Source organism: Globicephala melas, chromosome 11, assembly GCF_963455315.2.
Source record: "Globicephala melas chromosome 11, mGloMel1.2, whole genome shotgun sequence".
In the NCBI taxonomy this organism is placed as follows: domain Eukaryota; kingdom Metazoa; phylum Chordata; class Mammalia; order Artiodactyla; family Delphinidae; genus Globicephala; species Globicephala melas.
Genome location: NC_083324.2, coordinates 69127226 through 69150496, shown reverse-complemented (window position 1 = coordinate 69150496; position 23271 = coordinate 69127226). Strand labels below are relative to the sequence as shown.

At 52.7% G+C, this 23271-nt stretch overlaps 1 protein-coding gene and 1 non-coding gene across 4 annotated transcripts in view; one reads left to right on the top strand and one right to left on the bottom strand.

Moving 5' to 3' along the window:
• The window catches only part of LRFN2 (leucine rich repeat and fibronectin type III domain containing 2), a 176774-nt gene extending 153962 nt beyond the window's left edge, over nt 1–22812 (top strand). For all 3 annotated transcript variants that reach the window (XM_030871118.2, XM_060308399.1, XM_060308400.1), the window contains one exon: nt 21471–22812. In XM_030871118.2, the coding sequence (XP_030726978.1) occupies nt 21471–22440 (970 nt within the window). In that variant the 3' untranslated portion in view covers nt 22441–22812. The remainder of the gene's footprint in view (nt 1–21470) is intronic.
• Nucleotides 10708–10814, bottom strand: LOC115860873 (U6 spliceosomal RNA). The gene has a single exon (XR_004042565.1). It is a non-coding gene; the product is annotated as a U6 spliceosomal RNA (small nuclear RNA).
• Nucleotides 22813–23271: the final 459 nt, after the last annotated feature.

Sequence of the window (23271 nt, the reverse complement as noted above, 5' to 3'; positions counted from 1 at the left end):
TATTGAATCTTCTTACTTGTGGGTCTGCAGGTTGGTTGGAGTTCACCTGGTCTCAGCTGGGTTGGGCTCCAGGCTCTGGGTCTGGTTTCGATCTTCTCTGTGTATCTCGTTCTGGAGCCCAGGTAGGGTGTAGTGGCCACCCAGAGTATGTTCTTCTCATGGTGATAGCAGAAATGCAAGTGGGCAGGTGAAGAAGCAAATGTCAAGCCTCTGCTGGCATTACATCTGCTAAATCCCATGGGCCAAAGCAAGTTACAAGGCCAAGCAGGGCCTGCATATCACCCACTGTCAGGCCACGGCAAGGCTGTGGAGGTTTTATCTTATTAAAGAGAAGTGAAGAACCAGGTCCAACAGCTCAGTCTACCACATCTGGCTTACCTGGTGAAAAGGCTGTCTCTAGTGCAGTGGTTCTCAGACTTGAGCACGCATCAGAATCACCTGGCAGACTTGTTAGCACACTGATACAGGGCCCAGCCCCCCTGAGCTTCTGACTCATTTGGTCTGGAGTGGGGTCGGAGAATCTGCAGTTCTAATGCATTCTCGCAGTGATGCTGAGCTGTCCATCTGGGGGCCACTCTTTGAGACCCTCTGGTCTAGGGAAATAATAAGACGTTTGTTCAGAGAGGATGGAAGAGGGCAGACAGAGGGTGGCCTTGAGTGTCACACACAATAGCTATATTTACTGAGTCCTTACTACATTCTAGGTATGGTTTTAAAGATGTGCTGTGTAAGTTATTCTCTTATTTGGTACATTAACCCTGTGAGGTATGACATTGCCATTTGACAGTTGAAGACCCTGAGCCATAGGGAGGTGACAGGACTTACAAGGTTCCCCAGCTTGGAGGTGGCAGAGCTGGAGTTTGTAGCCAGTGCTCTGTTCCTGACTTCAACATTTCTCCTGTTGGCAGTGGGGAACCATGGTCAAGTTCTGAGGGGAGAAATGACCTGTGGTGGAGAAACTCTGGATTTGGAACTGGATAGTCTAGGCACAAACCACACTTCGACTTTTGGTATCTAGACTTTTATTTATTCAATCAGTAAATACTTATTTTGTGTCTGCTTTGGGGTAGAATCTAGTCAAGACCATAGGGTTAGAACAAGATAGGCAAAGTGCTTTCTACAAGGAGCTTACATTCTTATGGAGGAGAGGAAAGAAAAAATTTAAATGTGCACTAGGAAGAAAAATAAGTAGTGTAAGGAGACAGAGACTGGGGAGCCGCTGTTTTACATGGGTGGTCAGAGGTGGCCTCTCTAAAGAGTGAACTTGGAACAGAGACCTGAATGGAGTGAGAGGAAGAGCCATGCAGGGAAAGGAGCAAGTGCGAAGGCCCTTAGGGTAGGACGCTGGAGACGCAGCAAGACTCCAGGGAGTCTGGAGGAAGGGTGACAGTGAATGAGGTTAGAGAACTGGATGGGGCTGCATCGTGTAGGGCCTCGTAGGCCATGGCGAGGCCTTGGACTTTATCTGGAATGGGATGGGAGCCATTGGGTGGTTGAACACTGGAGAGGGGCATGATGTGACTAAGAAAGAAGGTTCTGGCAGCTGAGTGGAAAAGAGACTATCGGAGCAGGGGTGGAAGCAGGGAGACCAGGTAGAGGACGGTTTCAGGGGTCTTAGCAATGTCTTGAGACCCTCCTGATCCTTAATGTCAACATCCATAAAATGGGGGGAACGACCCCTTCCACCAAAGTTTCCCGTTTGGGCTTGTTATGACGGTGGAGGGAGGTCAGGGCGTGGGCACGTGAGTGAGCAGGAAACGCTCAGGTAGGGAACAAAGCAGCATTTTGTGATGATGTTTCTGGCAGACTCCTTGGGGCTCCATCTCCCTGGCCCGGGGACCTCCCTGAGGCCCAACCCACAGCCACAGTGGACAGGAGTTTCCCATCTCCCCCTCCAGAGCATCACAGCTCACCCATCACTGTCCCAGCTCCTCAGTCATCACCCCCTCTCCCCCCAAGTCCTCTCACTCTGATAGGGAGTAATTATTTATGTTCTTGCTTAATTAGCTCATTAGGAATGTGCTGCAGTATTTCTGAGAATGCATCTCCCTCTCTGGTGGCTCTTAAGGGCCTTTTCTGCTGGTGCCTGGCTGCAACAACTGGGGTGGGATTTGTGGGCGTGAGGGTGGCCAGTGGTCAGGGGCTGGGTGACCTGTGTTCTGTCTCCTGGGGTGTGTGTGTGGACAGGTGCGGAGGCTGCTGAGGTCCTGGGCATGGAGACAGGATCTTAGAAGCTGAGATGGTGGCGGCAGCTGGCACTGAACACCAGAGAGATATTTTTACCACCCGTCAGAATGCCACCGTTTATGAGCCAGTGCCAAGGGCTGGTTCCCAAGGCTGCTTTTCCGCCAAGCTTTGACTATCGATCTAAAGAAGGTCTGCGTGGAACAGGGAGGCTTTGAAAATTCTCAGGTTGGCTAGGCTGGTGTTCAGCAGTCCTTTCCCTCAGGTAGGGGCGCTGGAAAGAAGCTTCTGTCCTGCAGAAGAAGTGAGTGGGTGGAGGCTACCTTCCTGAGGTCGGGAAAGGATTGCCCAGGTCCAGACCCAAACTCCAGTCTCCCTCGTCCTGCCTAGAGTGGGCCTAGGAATAGAATCCCATCCAAAAATACTGCCTTCACAAAAGATCAGAAGATCTGAAATCCCACCATTAGAGATGTGTTTCTTTGCATTTGCCATGGGAGATACTCAAGTGGTTTCCTCTGGGACTGGCCAACAGAGGATGCAGACATGATGGAGGGCACAGTGGAGGCTCTAACAGGAGGAGGGAGAGGGGGTCAGGAAGGGGTCATCAGGCATCCTCAAAGCCTAGTTCCCTTGTGTGGACACATTGCCGAGGGCTTGAGAGAGCTCAGGGAGAGGGAGGAAAAGCCCAGGTCTGGGGACCAATTCAGCTGTTCATTTGTTAAAACTCTCTTGTGACTCTGTTGTTCTATCTTTAAAATGGGCCTAGTTCTTGCTACTCTCATAGACTGAAAAAAGTCCAGAGTGAAAAGGGGGCAGTTCAAAGTCATCCAGGCCAGCTCTCTCCTTTGTTCATGAATCCTTATGATGCCCACCACCCTTCCTACTGACCACCCCCACGCCTACCACCTCCTTGGGATGCTGACTGGCCCCACGTGGGGATAACTTCCAGACCCAGGAACCTGCCCTCTTTTTTATTCAAGAGCCCAGATCACTGCTGGGTGCCTTTAAGCTAAGAAGTTTTTTTTACAGGCCCCAAACTCCATCTCCCTCTACCTCCTAGCCGTAGATTCTGTCTTCATTCTTATCAGGAATAAAACTCATTCTTCTTCCATAATATGTCTATTTAAGTTTTGCAGATAATTCTCATGGTTCACCTAGTGCTATTTTTTTCAGATGCAACATCTTCCCTCCCTGCCACCGTCCATTTTCGCCTTTTACTTTTCGTCATTCAAGAGGTATTTATGATGCTGGGTCTGGGCCACTCACGGGGAAGACAGCTGAGAATGGGACACCCCTGCCCTCCTGCAGCTCACATTTCCCGGGGAGACAGGCATTAAAGGACTAGGTACTTGTGTAGTCACTGATTCAGATACTACAGGTATGATAAGCTGTGTGAGCCTATGAGAGCCTGGGGCGGTCAGGGAAGGCTTCCTGGAGGTGACCCAGAAGGTCAAGTAGGAGGGCGATCAGTGAAGAGACGTGGGAGGGATTACAGGTAAAGGGCTGTCATGTCTGTCCCTGGAGCAGGAAGGGACCTGGGGTGGGTCCTGTGGCACATCTCCTGGTCTCTTGCCTCAGATGTGTACCAGGTTGTGCCATCCCTCTGCGTGTGTGGGATCCAGCAGTGGGCAGTATGCTGGATGTGGCCTGACCAGAGCAAAGTGGACTGGGCCGGGGGTGGCCCTCATCTGAAGGCTGCCTCAGCCCCACTGGCCTCCTCTGGTCCAAGTCCCACACTGAAAGGGTGGCCCTCACATGTTCTGAGGCCATCACTCCCCCTCCTCCCGAGGCTCTTCCCAGGATGAAGTGGCCCAGCACTGTGTGGCAACCTGGTGGGTATGCGGGGGTTGTAAGTGAGGTTACTGTTTGGCCATCACAGCAAGCATCCTGGGGTCCTCTAGTTCAAGCCTTCTTGCCGGCTCATGATCTGCCATAAAGCATTTTAAAAATTTACTCGTCTCGTTTTATATATGTTTTTATGTTGCAAGGCCCTTTATAAGCTTGGTTGGAGGTTGGTGGATTATAAATCCCAAAACCAGTTGATGGGGCTTAGGTCAAAAGTGCCAAGTGATCGCAGATGGTTTCTCCTCCAGTCATGGTGATGATAATAGGAGCCGACCTTTCTGAGAAATGATTACGTGCCAGGTGCTCTTCTAAGTGCTTTCCATTTATTGGCCCATTTAATTCCTGCAACATCCCCATGAGATGTTATTATCCTGATGAGAAAACTGAGGCCCGAAGAGGTTAAGAAGCTTACCCAAGGTGTCCCACCTGGGATTTGAACCCAGGTGGACTGGCTCTAGAGTCTGCACGTCGAGGCCTTGCTAATACACATTTAGCATTTGAGTGCTTGCTCTGTGCTTCCCCCCACCCCACCCCCACCCCGCATCGAGCATGTGCACCACCCCTGGGAGACAGCTGGGACTATTATGGGTGCTTTGCAGGGTAGGAATCTCTGGGATCAGAGAGGGTAAGTAAGCTGCCCAAGTTCTCCCAGCTTGGAAGTGGCAGAGCCAGAATTCAAACCCAGGTTGGCTGTGCTCCAGAGAGCTCCTGACCCCTCCTTTTCCTCCCAGGACATGAGTTAGGATGGAGAGGAGCAAGATGGTATCTTAGGGTCACAGGTGGTGTGTTCAAAATACAGGCCAGTGACTGCGTTTCCTTTCTAGACTGTCTAGCCACCCCTTCCCAGCCACCTAATCTATTAGCGAACCCAGACCAGCAGCCCGTGTCACTCAGACTACCATGAGGAAGCAGGGGAAGTATGAACCAGACCATCCCTTCCCACCCACCACCCACACATAAGGAGGAAACGAGAGGAAAGAGGCGGGTGCTGCAGGGATGGGTCTCCGTCAGACAAGTGGAAGAACCTCCAGGAGTGCTGGTGGTGTCTGACAGGCAAAACCAGGCTTCTCTGAAAGCAGGGGCCTCGGCTGCCGGAAGGGCCTGGAGGGTTCCATCTGAGGCAGGCAGGCCGATGCCTTTTCGTCCCTTCTCCATGCTGAGAAAACTGATGGCCGTGCCCTTGGCGTTCTAATATATGACTTGCCCTTTGAACCGTGGCTGCTTGGCCTTCCCGTGGCTGCCCCCTCCCAGGACTGAAATGAAACCCGGGTCATGGGTTCAACCTTAGTGATGGGCAGTGCTCAGGGGAGAGGGGGGAGGTTTATGGCTTGGTCTCTGCCCTCAATAAGCCATGGTCCCCTGAGCCACCGTGGCTGCTGCTTCCTCAGCCAGGCAAGGCCCAGGCCCAGTGCCTGGGGGCAGGCGGAGCGTGGGGCTGGGAGGTGGCGCCATGAATCTCTGGCAGCCATGGGGCTCCCTGGCTCACAGACAGCCAGTGGAGGGAGCAGCCGATAGATCGCAGCTGGGCTGTTGACCTTGAGCCTTAAGCGAGGTGAAGAATAAAAGGTCATATTGATTCCATCAGAGCCACAGGAGCCGTGAAATATTGGAATGTGAATAAAGACGGTGATAGATCACTCACCACCGCTGGGGACTTGGCTGACCTGTCTTCTGGCCCCGTCACCCACTGGGCAAGCTGGGGCTCAGTGTGCTCAGAGAAGGAGAGAAAATAAGAGATGGGGACTCCAGGGGACCCCGAACGGAATAGAGAATCACAGAGATTCGTAGGTTCCTGGAATGTAAGATGTCCTTCACCTCAAATGTCACCGCTAAAGGAGATTATCCCTGAGCAGCCCACATGGAGCTGAGTCTGCCCTCCCCACGCCCAAACCCTTTCACCTTCTCTTAATCTGCTATGCTTTTTCTCTTGCCCATAGCACACTCCACTTTCTAACATAGTACATGATTTACCAATTGTGTTAATTATTTACTGTTCACCCTCCCCCCGCCCAGAACGTCAACTTCACGGGACAAGGACTTGTGTCCTCTGCTCACTGCTGTATCCCCTCTAGCAGCACTGGCACGTAACAGGTGCTCCATAAAAATCGGATGAACAGATGAGTCTGGAAAGACTTTAGCAATGGTCTAATCCCAACCCCTTACCAGGGAAGAGCAGAGACTCAGATTGGGGTTGGGACGTGCCCCAGTCATCCAGCCTATCGGGGGTTGCAGAGCTGGGAGAAGAATCTGGGCACCCGACTCCTGGGCTCAGGTGCCGCGTAGTCCAAGCTGCTATCACACCCAACAAAGGATGTGCTTGTTAGTCACATGCTATTAACTACCTATAGGACCTGGGAGCTATGCAGCCCAGGGTGGGGCAGGCTGGGTTCTTGCTTGCTTCTTCCTTTGATAAAAAACAAACAACAACAACAAAACCCGAACAGATAGTAAATTTACTGATAACTAACTTCCTAACCCAAAGAGGGCCCAAAAGTACGGGCTCCATGACTGGAAGAGGTCAGGGAATTTCCCTTCCTGGGAATTTTTAAGGGGTGGGGTGAGAGTGAAGCGAGAAGCGTTTAGGAAGCACCTTCACCCCTGGGTGACAGCCGGTGTGCTGCATCCCTCACATGGCTCACTCACTCAATCCCACCTCCCAAGCAGTGATGGAGTGTGACAACAACAGCTAACGTGTATTAAGCTGTGTGCCGAGCACCGTTCTCGGTGCTCTTAGGTATTCATTCGTTTAGTCTGCCCAACAACTCTCTGAAGTGGATAGCTTCTCTTATCGTCCCCGTGTTACAGATGAGAAACTAGAGGCAAATATGCCGTCAAATAAATGCTACTGTTCTGGGTGCTCGGGACGCATCAGCGAACAGAACACCTGGAGATCCTCGTCTTCGCGGGGGAAACGGGCAACAAGCATGATATATGGGCAAATCATAGAGGTGAGGGGAGAAAATCAGTGTTACGCAAAAAGGAACCTGCAGAGCGGGGTAAGGAGCTCTGTCTTACCCAGGGGGTGGGCAAGTTGCAATATTAAATAGGGTGGCCCGGCGGGCCTCACTGAGAAGGTGAGTCAGGGCCGAGACTTGAAGGAGGTGAGCCAAACAGGTCTGCGGGAAGGGCATTTCAGGCAGAGGGACCGGCCAGGGCGAGGCCTCAAGGCTGGAGCATGTCTGAGGAGCAACGGGGGCCAGGGTGGCCGCAGCAGCGGGAGAGAGCTAGGGGCAGAGTCCAGGAGACGGGGCAGGGAGGTAGTGGGGCCAGACCACGAGGAGCCTTGCGGGCCCCGGGAGGGTGTTTTCTCCAGGCTCTGACTCATTCAAATGCTCACCTCCTTTAAATGCTCACAGAGGCTCACAGCCTCAAGCCAACACCCTCCTCTCATCTACTCACACACCAATGATGCTTCTAGTCTGGTCAGTAGACACACACACACACACACACACACACACAACACACCTACACACATACACACCAGTCAGCGGACACACACACAGCTCCCCCGCCGGGCTCCAGCCTCCATCCCGCCTGTGTGGGTGGGAGAGGGGCAGGCCGCTCACCCGCCTTTTGCCCCCTCTGCAGCCCAGCGACACCCCTCCCAGCCTGGACCAGAAGAGGGAGGAAAGCAAACCAATTTCTGGAGCCTCAGACCCATGCACCCCAATATACAGTGCTGGGGAGACCACCAGAAAGTTACAGATGGAAGTCTGTGATTTACTCACATTAGATTTGCTCACGTGATTACTTCCATACTAAGATCACACACCCACAGGGCCATCCTCCAGGGGCCTTGAAGCACATTTAGGGGCTCATTGTCCCCACAGGAGCTGCTGCCCCAGGCTTGCGGAGGGGAGGGGGAGGGGGAGGGCAACAATACTGCTTTGAGTTATTCCCAGTTAAAACCAGGATGCTGCACCTCTAGGCCAGGCCAGCCTCACCTGGAAACTCGTGACAAATGAAGGAATTCCACAGTGAAGCTTACCTTCCCACTCAGCACAAAGGGCCAACCCCCAGGCAACCCACCATTCCCCCCAGATAGTTCACCTTCGCCACTGCCAGAGGTCCTTCTGGGAGATGGGTGGGTTGGACGGTGTTAGCATTCTCTATAAAAACTATGACGATAGATAGATGGATAGATAGATAGATAGATATGGACAGATGATAGATAGATGATAGATGATAACGTAGGTAAGCATTCACTAGATACATATATGGTCTATTGAGTATATATCGTATGCCAGTGCTTTCCATACTTTACTTCTAATCCTCATATGACTCTGCAAATTAGGTTGGCAGACTGCTTTTACAAACAAGACTGAAGTTCTGGGCAGTTAAGTACTGGGGTAAAGATTATGCAGCCCATAAGTTATGAGTCAGGATTTAAGCCCAGAACCCCGGTCACTCTGTGCCAAATCCCACGTGTGCTCAGAATTGGGGACCTGGTGCCCGAACTCCCACAGCTCTTTGATGACTGTGCCTTGCCTTCCTTCCTCCTGCCTCTCCCTTGCTCCTGTCACCCCTCTCCTGGTGATATTGTTGTGGAATTCTAGAATGTCAGAATTGGACTTTGAAGCACAGAGGAGGAAAGTGACTTGCCCAAGGTCACACAGCAATTCCATGAGAGAGTCAGGGTTACAGCCTTGTCCATCCAGCTGAACTTGAGACTATTTGGTGGGTGGGGACAGCTCTGCTCCTCCATCCACTTGACTGGACAGTGACCTCCCCACTGCCCAATGAGGTCTCACTTCAGAGGTTGTTTCTCTCCTGACCTGATTCGTCCCATCCCGGCCAGCCTGCTTGTTAGAAGCGGAGGTGTCTAGGGCCGGATCAGCGGAAACACAGGCTGGAGAAGTGCTAAGCGGGCTCCTCCAGACCACCAGCTGGAAAGGGCGTCTCTCCTCGGGGTGAGGCAGCAGGCACTCCGGCGCTGCAGCTCAGCGAGCTGGAAGTCGGGCAGGCCTCTTAGTCGTGGAGTCCAGCCTCCAGGCTTGCAGCTTGGAGAAGCCCTCAGGGAGGTGCCTGCCAGTTTCTCAGTCACTCATTCATGCAGGGGTTCTGAGGGTCCCCATTACAAAAAATGACACCTCAGCTTTGTGAGCACTTTACTAAGTGCAACCAGGGAGCTTGGTAGGTTTTCCCAACAATCTCCTGGTTCAAGATCCCTCAGCTAGCAGCTCTCAGGGCTAGGATTTGAACTTGGTCTTCAGACACCTAATCCAAGTGTCATCATGGCTGCTTTTGTTTTTCAATAAATTCTGAGGTTTATTTAAGAAACAGCACAGAGAATCACTTATTGCCAAGTTACTAAAGGTAATACTGATTACTGCTATTTTTAAAAATTTTTTATTGGCGTATAGTCGACTTAAAATATTGTGTTCGTTTCTACTGATGGCCGTTTTTTATTGCACAAATATAGCCTGTGCACTATACTCAGTACTGAACAAATATCACTGTATTTAAGTTTCACAAGATGCCGTAGGATCAATACTATTAACCCATTTTGCAGGCAAGAAAACTGAGTAAGGCTCAGAGATACGAAATGACTTACCTACATTGCGCAGTCAGTAAGCTTTTTACACCATAGTACAAACTTACCTGGGGGTGATAAAGTTGCCTTCTTCAAGGAGCTTCTGATCTGACAGAGGGAGGGGATTAGAACTGGGGGAAAAGGCAGGGCCCCAAAACCCATCCATGAGATGACTGAGGACTTCATTTCATCTTGAGTTTTTCTATCAAGGGTCATCAATGACGTCACCATTGTCATTCAAACAAAACCTTATGTTTGCTGTTCCCTGATTTATTGCCAGGAGTCATGCCAAATGTTTGACACACTTTACCTCATTTAATCCTGACACTATTCCTGCAAAGTAGGTACTAGCATTCTATGTAACTAAAACAGAGAGGGTTAGATAATCTGCCTCAGGTCACACAATTAGTCAGTCGGTGGCAGAGTGAGACTGGAACCCAGATCCAGCTGACAGCACAGCGGATGCTGGGAACCACCATGCTTTATCTCCTGCAACCTCTTTGCGTGCATTTGGTGTGTGCCAAGTTCTGCTCTGAAGCTGCCTTGTTCTCCAACAACAGGACAGATATAAAAGAGCAAGCGGATGGCCAGGGGGCCACTCTGCCCCACCCTGTGCCCTCCCCAGACCTGACTGGGCCAACCAAGCCTGGCAACCACAGAACCACAAGGTCCCTGCCGGGGGTGACTGCACCTGAGTGTGCATCAGCCACACTGAAGTGACAAATGACACCAACAAACTCTCCTCTTCCTGCCCACCTGGCAGCATTTGCTCTGTGATAGCATCTTTTTGGCCACTTTGTTGTCGTGCTAAAATAGACATAACGTAACATTTACCATTTTAACCATTTTTAAGTGTACAGTGCAGGGGCCATAAGTATATTCACATTTGTGTGCAACCGTCACCACCATCCATCTTCACAACTTTTTCATCATCGCAGACTGAAACTCTGCACCTATCCGATACCAACTCCTCATTTCCTCCTCCCCGTGGCAAACACTCTTCTACTTTCAGTCTATGAATTTGACCACTCTGGTACCTCATATAAGGGGAAACACACAATATTTGTCCTTTTGCTTCCGGCTTATTTCACTTAGCATAATGTCCTCAACATTCATCCAAGCTGTAACATGGGTCAGAATTTCATAAAAATATGGAATGCTTCACGAATTTGCATGCCATCCTTGTGCAAGGACCATACTAATCTCTTCCACATCATTCCAGTTTGAGTATATGTGCAGCTGACGTGAGCACCATCATAGCCGTTTTAAGGAGTCGGTGCCACAGGTGACTTTGCCCCTGCGTGGTGCCCCTGGGAAATTATGGATCTGCTAACCGGGCAGAGTTGTCTGATCAGGTACATCACTGGATGGTACTGATTGGGCGTCTGCCGGTGGTTCTAGTGCGTTTGGAGGCGGCTGGTGGGGAATCTTCATTTTGTTCACTCCTGTGTTTACAACGAGGTATAATTGGTCTGACACCTTCTGCGTTTCTTCTGTAAGTGATGAATTGTTATTGAGCAAGCTTTTCTCAGATCCTTGAGGAGATAAATGGCAAGATCGTGGCCATCATCGTCGTCACAGGAGTACTGAATGGCCCTGGGAAGGGAGAGGAGAGGGCAGTCATGTTTTCCCCAGCACACTTAATGTCTCACATTCAGCACAGGAGGTTGGGACCGCTAGTCCCATTTCATACATGAGCAAATTGGGTTCAGAGAGAGGAAAAACTGACCCCGAGTCACACCGTTGGTCAGGGGCAGAACCAGCCTTCGAAGAGAGATTTCTGTCAGATCCCAGAGCCCACATTTTTTTTTTTTTCTTGTGATATGCCCACCCAATCCTTGGGGGTTGGGAGCTAAGGACAATTAGATGCAGGAAAAAGTTCCACATCCATAGAAACTTGGATGAGGAGAAACAGAGAGAGGGATAAAGATATACAGAGAGAGAAAAAGGCCTGATGAGGGGAGGGGACCTCGCCTGGGTCGGCTCAGCCTATGATGGTAGAAACGTTACTTTAGGGGACAGAATGGGAGCAACGTGGCTTAATTGCAGCTCTGGGGAAATCACAGGGTGTTTCCATTAGCCACCTGCTCAGTGTGAGCCACCGAGGCGATGCAGCTTCCAGAAAGTTCCATGTTGTCTTGGGTGGGGGGCCTCAGGAGAAGCAGGACGTCTGGTTGAGGGAACGTGACTCTGTTCTCCGGTTCAGACCCTGCCCACCGCCCCCATACACTCAGAGGAGGGCCAAAGACAGATTGGCGTGTGATCAGTGAGGAGCAGCTGCGAGGCAAGCTGGAGAGCGTGTCCCGAAAAGATGGTGGGAAGGAATGGAAATGTTCACTCTGGAGAAGTGGAAACCCAAGGGGGGGGGGGGCGTGAGGGAGCTGGTGCACAATTTGGGAAGCGCTGAAATGTGTTCAAGAAAGAAACACCTTGTCCCAGGTGTCTCTGTGGGGTTGAGTTGGGGCCGGTGGGACCAAGCAGCAGCCGTCAGACCATAGCAACATGAGCAGGGATTCTGAGCAGCTCAGAGATGCGCGAAGCTGGGGGATGGGGGGCTGCCTGGTGTGTCCCTGAAGTGTGTGAGTGGAGCGCTGACAGCCAGGGGGTCGATGGGCCCCCTCAACCCGGCTTTCCTGTGGTCTGTGAGTGGAGATGGCACAGGGGGAACTAGAAAGAGCCGGCATCATCTTGGTGGGTCAGCCAGAGAAGTGCTAGGCTGGAGGGCAGGCTGAGGCCAGCAGAAGAGACAGACCGCCAGAGCTCAGCTGGCTGGCCCCTGAGCTGGGCTGTGTACCTGCCTCACTAGCCCATATTTAATCTAACCTCATGCTGTGGGATTCATCTCCATCCTTGTTGGGGCCAGACGACTCCCTCAGTCAGAATCACTACATATGCTAAGCTCGCGATGGACCAGGCATGGTTTAAATTACAGGCACTGACTCATTTCGTCCTCAGAGCAACTCTGTGAGGGAGGCCCTATCATCTTTCCCCCATTACAGAGAGGTTAAGTGGCTTGCCCAAGGTCACACAGCCGGTAAGCGATGGCACTGGGCTTTGAACCCTGGTGGTCCAGTCCCAGGCTCGCACTCTCACTCCCGGCTTTATCCCATTGGTGAAGGAGCACCATGGAACAGGATGGAACTTACTCTGGGGAGATGAGTGAAGAGGCAGCCTGCTGGGGCTTGGCTCACTTTGGTTGACTTTCCAGTAATCCCTTCATTCACTCAGCCAGGGCTGGACTAACATTGTCACCACATTTCTTCTGAAAAAGACTTTTGGAGCCACACGCAGGGGGGAACATGTCCTGCTGCTGTGAATGTCGAAGCCACGATGTCTCCTATCAGCCCAGCCGGGATCCAGGAGCTGCGCACACATCTCCCAGGGTCTAGCTTGCATGAGATTTGCCAGCCACAAACCCTCGAGGCCTGGATTTCCACTATCCGAGATACATTACTTTTAGTTCAGCTTCACCCCCCCTTTATATAACAAACCCTCCAGTGGAGTTTACTGTGGGCCAGACACTGACCCGGGTTCCTTATGAGTCATGACTCATTCAAACCTCATAATAACCCTACAGAGCAGAGATTATAAATGCCCCATTTTTTCCAGAAATAGGATATTTCTAGGAAACTACGGCACAGACAGGTAAAGGAATGGCCCACAGTAAGTGATTACTGCTAGGAAGAGGCAGAACCAGCGTTTGACCCTAGCAGTCTAGCTCGAGACTGTGCTCCTCACCACTGCCCTCTGCCGCCTCTCTTTCTAATGGTCACTGTTCCTGAGAGGGGTGACATTCATCATGGTGACTGGATTTATCAGGGAGTTTTCTTAATAGAGACTTACACAACAGAAGTACAAGGGTAACTAGTAGATGCGAAGTAGAAAAGCAGGAACAGGGTATAGCAGTGGAGGACCAGAGGGGCCCAAAGGCTCCATTTGGCCCAGGGCTGGCCCAGCCTGTGGACCGTGGGTAAAGGGAGGTGGTACTGCCACGGGACAGAGTCTTGGGAAGGGGCTGGACCACAGGCTGAGTGGGAGGTGGAGAGTCAGAGCACTCCTGGGGGGCAGACGAGCTTGAGTCAGGCCTCGGGGAGCCCCAGAGAGACCCCACTGAACTTGGAGGCCCCAGGAGTCGAGGGAAGCTGGAAGAACCAAAAAGAAGGCATGAAGCTGTCCAGCGTCGTGGAGAGAAAACCTGAGGAGACAGAGAGTGCAGAGGCCCGGACTGAAGCCTTCAAGACCAATTGTCCTGGTGCGGGAGCTGTCCTGGAGCTGAACAAGCCTCCCCGGCCTGGCCCATCTGTTTGGGGCGCCAGGACTCACATAGGAAATGGCAGGATTCCTACCACCTGCCAGAGGGCATAACAGGAGCCACGGCCAGTAGAACTCGGAGACGGTGGGCTGCCGCCCAGCTGCGCTGTCCAGTGTGGCAGCCGCTGGCCACATGTGACTACTGAGCCCTTGAAGTGTGCCTAACGTGACTGAGGAACTGAGTTTTTAATTTCATTTAAATTTAATTAGTTCGAAGTTCAGTTTAAAAGGCCATGTATGGCTACTGTATTGGGCAGTGCCGGTACGGAACATTCATTTCATTCACCTGCCCTACAGAATATTTTTGAGGGCCTACTATGTGCCGAGTGTTGTTCTAGAGGCTGGGGAAACGTCAGGGAACAAAGCAGACAAAAAAGCCTGCTCTCAGGAGTGGAAGGAGAGAGAGAGAGGATTAACAGGAGGCCTAGTAAATAAGCAAATGATAGTGTCTGTCAGGCAATAAAAGTGTAATGGGAAAAGATGGAGCAGAGTAAGGGGCTGGGGGCTCAAGGTAAAGATGGGGGAAGCCCTCAATGTTAAACGGGACAGTCAGAGGAGGTGACGTTGGAGCAGAATTGAAAGAGGTGAGGCAGAGAGCATATGGACATCTGGAGAAAGAGCATCCAGGCAAGGGCAACAGGCAGTGCAAAGGCCCTGTGGCAGGAGCACCCTTGGCAACACCCTGAGGAACAGCAGGGAGGCCAGGTGACTGGTGCAGAGTGAACAGGGTAAGTAGGAGGAGAGGAACTTGGAGGGGTGAGAGGCAGGTCACAAGGGGTCTGGGGGCCACGTCAGGACTTTGACTACGTGGGACAGGCCTCACTGGGGGCATTGAGCAGAGGAAGGACTTGGTCTGATCAGGGTTTTAACAGGATCCCTCTGGCTGCTTGTAGAGGAGAGGTGGGGGGAGGGGAGCAAGAGAGTTCATCCAGAGGCCAATGCAACCAAGAGTTTTGATCCCCACCTGCCTGCTGTTCTGAGGGCTGTGGGAATGGATATTGGGGTTCCCTGCCTCAGAATCTCAGTCATGTTGAATGTGCCTCCTTTACTTGCTGATGGGGCAAAGCCATTGCCAATAAGACAGAGTGTCTCAGGGCAGCCAGGGGAGCCCCATGTTCTCAGCAGGGGCACAGGCAGTAGGGCAGCGACAGAGCCTGGCCCCCGGCCCCTGGCCTGTCTCAGAAGTTAACGGGAGGCTCCTAATTCTCGGAGCCCTCACTGAGTCACGCCAGCTCTATGGTAATCCTGCTCTAAAGAGCAGCCCTGCGCCTTCCCCTGTTATCACTCAGGGCCGTGCATTCAGGGAAGGCCAGCGTCCGGCACCGAAACCAGAAGAGGGGCTTCTACCACTTGTACCGGTATTTCCAGTACTCCTCTCTAATGGCTCTCTGATCCTGAGACGAGAAGCAACAAATATAAAACAGATTCTTCCAGACCCATAGCACTGTGTCCCACTGAGTCTGAACACAGCCTCAGAATCCTTCTCAAAACTGGCACCCAGCAAATCCTCAGCGCTGGCACACAAGACACAATGTGTTTGCAAGGCCTCTAGAACCTGGCTCCTGGCTACTACCTTGGTGACCTCATTTGCTACCACTCTCCCTTTCCCTCACTCTTTTTCTGTCACACCGGCCTCCTCATGGCTCCTGCCTCAGGGCCATCGCACTGGCAGCTCCCTCTGTGGGAAAACTGCCCACAGACATCCACATAGCTCCCTCACTTCCTTCAGACTTCCCATGAGCATTCAGAAGTAGCAAAACAACCCTCATGAGACTCTCATCTCTACCCCTAAATAGCTATAGGGGGTAATTCAGTTCATACCTGTCTCTCAAATGGGGAGCATAATTCCGAAAGGTACTTCCCAGGGTTATCAAGAGCATTTATTGAAATAATGTGACAGTGCTGGCTTCAAATCTTGGCTAGGCACAAACATTCTCTCCATGAGACCTTGGGCAAATCACTTAACTTCTCTGAGCCTTGATTTCTTCTTCTGTAAAATGGGGATAATAATAGTACCTCCCTCATAGAGTTGCTGTGAGGATGAAATTAGTTAATACAGGTAGAGTACTCAGAACACTGCTTGACATATAGTGTGTTCAATAAATGTTAGCTGCCTTTGTAGTAATACATGTTTCTGTTTTTGGTTTTTAATTGCTGTCAGATAGTTACCCTGACTCTGAGACTTGCTTCCTGCTACCATCTGATTCTGCTCAATTCAGTTCACGGTAATACAGTATAGGGAAGACCATGCTTGGTGGCCTGGCAGCCCTGGCTAACCACGCTGACTCAGTCGCCTTCCAGCTGTGTGACCTTGAGCAGGTGACCGATCTGCCTGAGCCTCAGTTTCTTCATCTGTAGTGTGGGGATAACTATTCCTACCTCACAGCATCAGTGTGCAGAATCAGAGACCCAGCCTGTCAAGTGCCAGGCTTATAGTACGTACTCAATGAATCATACACTAGATAGAACCAGCCATGTCTCCTCTGCTCCCTTGCAGTTGTGCAGGAAAGTAAACAGGCCCCTTTGGGGCTGGCAGCTAGAGGGAGAGGCTGGGGAGCCAGGGTGCTTGCCTTGGTTTAATGAGTCCCTTTCATGTGCCCTGAGATGTCATGGCCGGCCAGAGAGGTTGGCAGGCTGGTGATTCTGTGAAGAGCCAGTAATGAGGGTGCAGAGCCAGGGAAGTGGAGTGCGGGCAGCTTGACATGGTGTCTCCAAATTAGTGCTGGGGCTCAGCAGGCAGCCGGTGCCTCATCGATGGGGGAGGGGAGGAGGAGAGCACCTAAAAGTGGTGATGCTGGGAGCTGAGGGGGATGGAGGCTGGAGGTAAAAGAGGTGGCGTTTGCTGACAAGTCCAGGAAGGCAAGAATCGCATTTCTTGTGTAGACGCCAGCACCGACTTCTCCCTCTTACACAAAGACACACACACCTCTTCAGTCACCCACACACACGCTCACGCCCTCTTTTTCTCTGTCACGCCTACACATAACAGACTCCTCAAGTTCACCTCATCGTATCTGCAGGGGCCTGGATTAGCTAGGAGAGGCCAACTACTACAGCAAATGCATGCAAATGCATAAAGGCTCAAACACGGCAGAATTTGATTTCTCGCTCTCCTGAGAGTCCAGGGCGGTTTACCGGCTTCATCAGGAGGCCTTCCTCATGTGGAGACTCAGGCACCCGGTCTCCAGCATCCCTCGGGTGGGCCTTGTTGTCATCTGCCTGGCCAAGGCCGGTCACTGCACCCAGGGTCCAGCCAGCAGAGGGGAAGGAGAGTTGGGCAAGTCCTCCCCCTCTTGTAAGGCCTGGCGCAGAGGTGCACACACTGCTGCCACCATATTCCATTGGCCAGAACTCGCCACCTGGACACCACTAAGTGCACAGTTGGCGGGGGAATGTGGTCTGGACTGAGCCCGCGAAAGGGGGACAGTAGACTTTGGTAGTCAGCTCATAGGCTTTGCCCTGAGGCTCAGGGGGAGACTCTAAGAACCTCTCCCATCTCCGTTCCCACATGCCCCAAATAGTAGCTTTAATGGCAGCAGTCAGGAAAGAGCAAACTTGGTCTGCAAGTGTCTCTGGGAGAGGTTACATGGGATGTCCACTCAGAAGTGTTAGGGGACATGTGGAGCCTCTGGGGGGCTGGGTGGAAGAGGGACAAAGCAGTGACCAACATTGTCTGGAACTAGAACCTTTGTGTACTATATATAAGTGAACACCTATACACACACACACACACACACACACACACACACATGTTCACAAATACCCATGCAGCCGGCTCTCAAATGATAGACATGCCCCCCACACATCGTTTCTCACACATGCACACACATTCGTCTGCACTCACACACCCCAACACATATCTACATGCAAGTCCATCAAGATCGTCAGGGGTGTACTTCAAAGATGTAGAAACGCCTCTCCCGAGACATCCTCAGGGCCAGGCAGTGTCTAAGGGTCACCAGCTGTCATATTTAACTAAGAATCCCTGACATTTGTACAGGCCTTAGTATTTAACAAAGCAGTCTTTCATTCACTGCTCAACTATAGGGTAAATATTTACTCAGCAGTGACACAGGGCCAGATATGATGACTGGCAACAGAGATACAAAGGTGAAGACACGGCCCATTTCTTCCGGGGAGACACAGGCATCCACTGAGAAGGGCCTCTAGCAGAGGAAGGCAGGGGGGCTGTGGGAGCAGAGAGCAGAGGTTGGGTCAGAGGAGACGTTGAGTCAGGCCTCGAAGGATGAGGTCACCATGTGGAGAAAGATAAGTGGTTTCTAGGAAGAGGGGCTGCTCTACGCAAAGGCGTCAGGTGGTAGATTTGGGGAGTGATGAATGATTCTGAGAAGGTGGCAAAGTGCTTCCTCCAGCTGGGGTTCTACTAGATAAGATGTGCTGCTGCTGACATCAAGTAATGAGAGTTTTTTCCCAAAGTGCAAGGAAAAAATAAGTTTTTCCTTCTTGTCGTGTAAATTAGATGTCCTTGTGTCACCTAGGATTCTGTAAGGAGAAAATAAAACAAAGAACACGCTAGATAGAAGAGGGAATGCAGTACTGGGGTTGGGTTACAGGTGATGGGATTGTTGAGGGGTCAGCATCACAGAGATTAGCTACAGCAGGAAGCCACTGCCACCACCCGCCCCGCCCAAGGATGGAGGTAATGGAGAAGATGGTTTCATCAGAGCCTAAGATCCAGGTCTCTCTGGCAGGAGGCAGAGCCCCTGGAGCTGGGATCACAGAGGAGGCTCAGGAGCTGAGAGGGAGACACCACTTAAAGCAGAAAAAGGTAGAAATACCTGGCTTCTCCCCTCCTCCCACACTGCAGTCTTCCTCCGGGGCCTCCAGTGGCCAGCTCTATCTGGGAGGCAAAGGAGCCTGGGAACAGGCAAGGGAGCCTGGGAAATGTAGTTCCTTGTTGTCCATGGGAGGGCAGGTGAAAGGGAAGACAGACCTGAGAGCCAATAGCAGAATAACCAGTATGCTCCCGTGTGATTTCTTCTTAAACCTCTGTTATCAGCTGTAGAAATCAGCTGTAGATTTGTTTGCTAGTGTTAAACTGTTAGAAGTAGTAGTAGTGGGGTCTGCTTCCCAGGATAAGATGGCTAAACACTGAGATGATTTCTGGGCTCGGAGTCCATCTCCCGTGTCCTGGAATTGTGGTGAAGTTTAAATGCAATATTGAATGTGGAAACCCTTGTCACATACCAAGTGTTCAATAAAGCAGCCAGCCCATCCCCTCCTCCATGGATATGCTCTTCCATCGCTCACGACCCAGAGAGGTGGCGGAACAAGGTGGGTCAGAGTGGACGGGAGCCAGACTGCCTGGGATTGAATGCCGGCTCTGCCATGTTACATCTGCTTAATACCTCTGCAGAACAAGGGTCACGACAGTGGCTGCTTCAGAGAGTTGCCGTAGGGCTAAGTGAGTTGATAGAAGTAGGACACCAAAAATAGAGCGTGGCACACACTTGCCATCAAGTGTTTGCTCTACTATTGTCACCGTTCTGGGTGTGCACAGCTCCTGCCCCTCCAACTCACATCACTTCCCTGAGGGGGGAGGAAGTGGGCCCGTGTAGCCCTGGGCTCTGCACAGCAGTTGGCCCAGCAGAACTGAGCCTCAGTGGGCTCTGAATATTCTCCAGGGAAGGGGGTGGCTGACCTGCCACAGGCCCGGGGCGGGGCCTGCAGTTTTCACTGAGATGAAGAAAAACGTCCGAGTTTGTGGAAAAGCATAAGACCAGACTGTGGGTCTAGAAGCTAGTGTTAAAGCCCCAACTGCTTCATCTTGGCAGTCCCAGCTGTGTGACCTGAGGCAAATCACTCAGCCTCTCTGAGCCTTGGCCATTCCTCCTTTGTGACATGAGGACACAGCATTACCATGATGCCCAGGTGAGATAGATAGACCTAAAGGTCTGGCTTGCAGGACGCATGCTGGATCTGGGCTCCAACCTCCTCCACCCGCCTCTTCTGCCCCATGCACTGTAGCTATGGGTTGGGGATGGGGATGGGGGCAGAGTACTCAATTTCTTCCATGTGGCTTCCCCAGCAGCTGTGTGGGCCAAGAGTGAGCAGGGAGGCAGCAGCCTCCAGGGCTGCCCACTGACGGGTTGTCAATACCTGCCTGTCAGTCCCAGCCTCCGTGCGCGGTTCCCAGGTGGAAGTGTTCAGGCTCCAGTATTTCATATTTGAGATCTCAATTAAGCTGCCTGGCTCTAGGTGTGAGGGGTTGGCAAGTATAGATGGAGCCCTGGATTAGTAGGGGACAGGAAAACGGAGGGCTCTTTGAGAGTGGAGGGAGGTGGGGAAGGCTGCAGAGAGAGATGTGGCACCTTCAGGCCGAGGTATTTCTGCAGGAGTGTTTATGGGGTGAGACAGGTGTCATTTCTAGGGACCCCCACCAGAAGGCATGATACTTGCACAAAGGCCTTAGAGGTCACGGTTTGCATCCACGCTTCCTGAAGGTCCAGGCAGAAGGGGCCCAGGCTATGGTGGATGGGCCCCAGTGAGGGGAGACTGCTGCCCCCTCAGACCCTCCCTTAAGGTGAGAGACCAGTCAAGACCTCCCCAACCAGTGATACCCTTTCCCAGGTGTCTTTGGATGCGCCTGGGCTGCTATGGCAGTGATGGAGGACCCGGCCCCTCCTTCTGAGAAACAGTTGCCCGCCATTCTTCAACATTGCACCGTGCCCTTCCCCTCCACGCAACACCCCCTCTTTCCACCTCCAGTTTTCTTCTGCTTAGACCCCAGTCTGCACCAGCGAGTGTTCTCCCTCCCGAGGCACGAGAAAGCCATGTGGAGATGAGGATGGAGTTGGTCCCTGAGGGCAGGACCTTGTCTGTGACTCAGTACAACTCCAGGCTCAGAACAAGGCTGTCAGTGCTGAGGAATCTCGCAGGACAGACAAGGGGTGGACCCGGCCTCTGGGAGGGTGCTGAGGGGCCAGGGCCGACCTTACTCTCAACCCCACTGTCCAGAGACCCAGGGACCATTTGCAGCAGACAAGGCAGAAGTGGGGAGGTGGGGAGTCCCTTTTGTGCAGTTTTTGCTTCTTCACACCTTTAATCTCTGTCTCTTCTGTCCCTCCCTCTGCCCCTCCCCGTGTGCTTCCTCTCTCCTCTCTGCTGAATCTCTCCCCTTTCTTCCCTGAACCTCCATCGCTAACCAATTTCCACTGTCTCTACCATCAACTATCCCCCATCTCATTCCCTTCTTTTATTTCCACATCTTCTGGGTTGTTCCCTGCAACTGATCGCCGGTGTCTTTCTCTGTGTACCTGCTTCTGGCACTTCCACCCTCCACCCCGGAATCGTTCTCTCTCGTTTCCCTTTCCACCCCAACCTGTCTCTGTTCTCTCACCTGGGTCCCCCTCCTCCTCCTCCCCTCTGTCTCCCTGTCTCTCCCTTTTCCTGTCTCTCCACCTGTCACCCTCTTCTGCTCTGCCTCATTCTGTGTCCTTGCGTCTGTGGCTCCCTCTCCCTCTCCATCTCTCCTGTCTCTGTCACCCTCTCTCTTTTTTCTACTTCTCCTCTGTCCCCCCATCACCCTACTGTCCCTCACCATCCCTCCCCCTCTCTGCCCACCCACCCCCCACAGGATGATCCCAGCCTCCAACAAGGCCTTCGTGGTCAACAACCTGGTGTCAGGGACTGGCTACGACCTGTGCGTGCTGGCCATGTGGGATGACACGGCCACCACGCTCACGGCCACCAACATCGTGGGCTGTGCCCAGTTCTTCACCAAGGCCGACTACCCACAGTGCCAGTCCATGCACAGCCAGATCCTGGGCGGCACCATGATCCTCGTCATCGGTGGCATCATTGTGGCCACGCTGCTGGTCTTCATCGTCATCCTCATGGTGCGCTACAAGGTCTGCAACCAGGAGGGCGCCGGGAAGCCGGCGGCCACCGTCAGCAACATGCACTCGCAGACCAATGGGGCCCAGCCCCCCGCGCTGGGCAGCGCACCCAGCGGGGCCCCCGCACCCGGGCCACCCAAGGTGGTGGTGGGCCACGAGCTCATGGACTTCAGCGCTGGCCTGGCCCGAGGCAGCGACTCCTCTTCCTCCAGTTCCCTGGGCTTCGGGGAGGCTGCAGGGCTGGGACGGGGCCCCTGGAGGCTCCCACCCCCCGCGCCCCGCCCCAAGCCCAACCTTGATCGCCTGATGGGGGCCTTCGCCTCCTTGGACCTCAAAAGTCAGAGAAAGGAGGAGCTGCTGGACTCCAGGACTCCAGGCGGGAGAGGGTCTGGGACATCGGCCAGGGGCCACCCCTCGGACCGAGAGCCACTGCTGGGGCCGCCTGCGGCCCGGGCCAGGAGCCTGCTCCCTTTGCCCCTGGAGGGCAAGGCCAAACGCAGCCACTCCTTCGACATGGGGGACTTTGCAGCTGCGGCTGCGGGAGGGGTCGCCCCTGGTGGCTACAGCCCCCCTCGGAGGGTCTCGAACATCTGGACAAAACGCAGTCTTTCTGTCAACGGCATGCTCTTGCCCTTTGAGGAGAGTGACCTGGCGGGGGCCCGGGGAACTTTTGGCAGCTCCGAGTGGGTGATGGAGAGCACGGTGTAGGCCTGGGTGGGCGGGTGGGCATCCTCCCTCCCACCCTGTCAGGGTGAGAGAAGAGGAAAGCATCTTTACCCACAAGTCTTTGTGGCGTTTCCATGGTGATGTTTACATCCAGGGACAGTTTTGTCTCCCTGTCAACGGCCTCCCCTCCCCACCACACCACACACACCACCTTCCCAGGCCCGTCCCCCACCGCCCATCAGGCTGTGCTCAGGGAAAGCAGACTCGATGGCTCAAATGTCAGACTAAGCCCTGAGTGTTTGGAAAGGCGGGGCTCCTGCCTTTCTAATCACAAATGTAGCCTATAAGCAAGCGGCTTTGCATTGCTGATGGTTCCGGTGTTGTTTTTATTTCTTAATTTATTTCTTCCACTTCCCCGACTCCTTCTCTTCAGTGACACGGATAACGGAGAGTTTACTCTACACACGAAAGCAGCGCTGGCGGTGGGCGATCATTGCCAATTGAGAAGAGCAGGGCATGATTTGAGCTGCACATTTGTTTGGGGGAAGACTGGAGTCCCCTGCCCAGACGCCTCATTATTCCCAAGAGTCCCCACACTTGGGAGGGATAAGTGACCTCCCCCATCCCTGGCTCAGCTTCCTTTGCTTCTCAAACACCCATCACATCAGCTTAAACTAGAAGGGTAACTTCCGGGACTCTACGTGCGGGAGAGGGAGAAGGGTTTTTATGAGACAAAAGGACATAAGGGATGTTAACTTTTGGAGTTGCTTTGGGATTTTTGCCTCTTTTGGGGGAAGCTGGCACAGGGAGTCCCCATGGACATGGGGGGGGCAAGAGGGCTTCTCTTAATTAAGGAGAGCAGAGTGGGGTGGC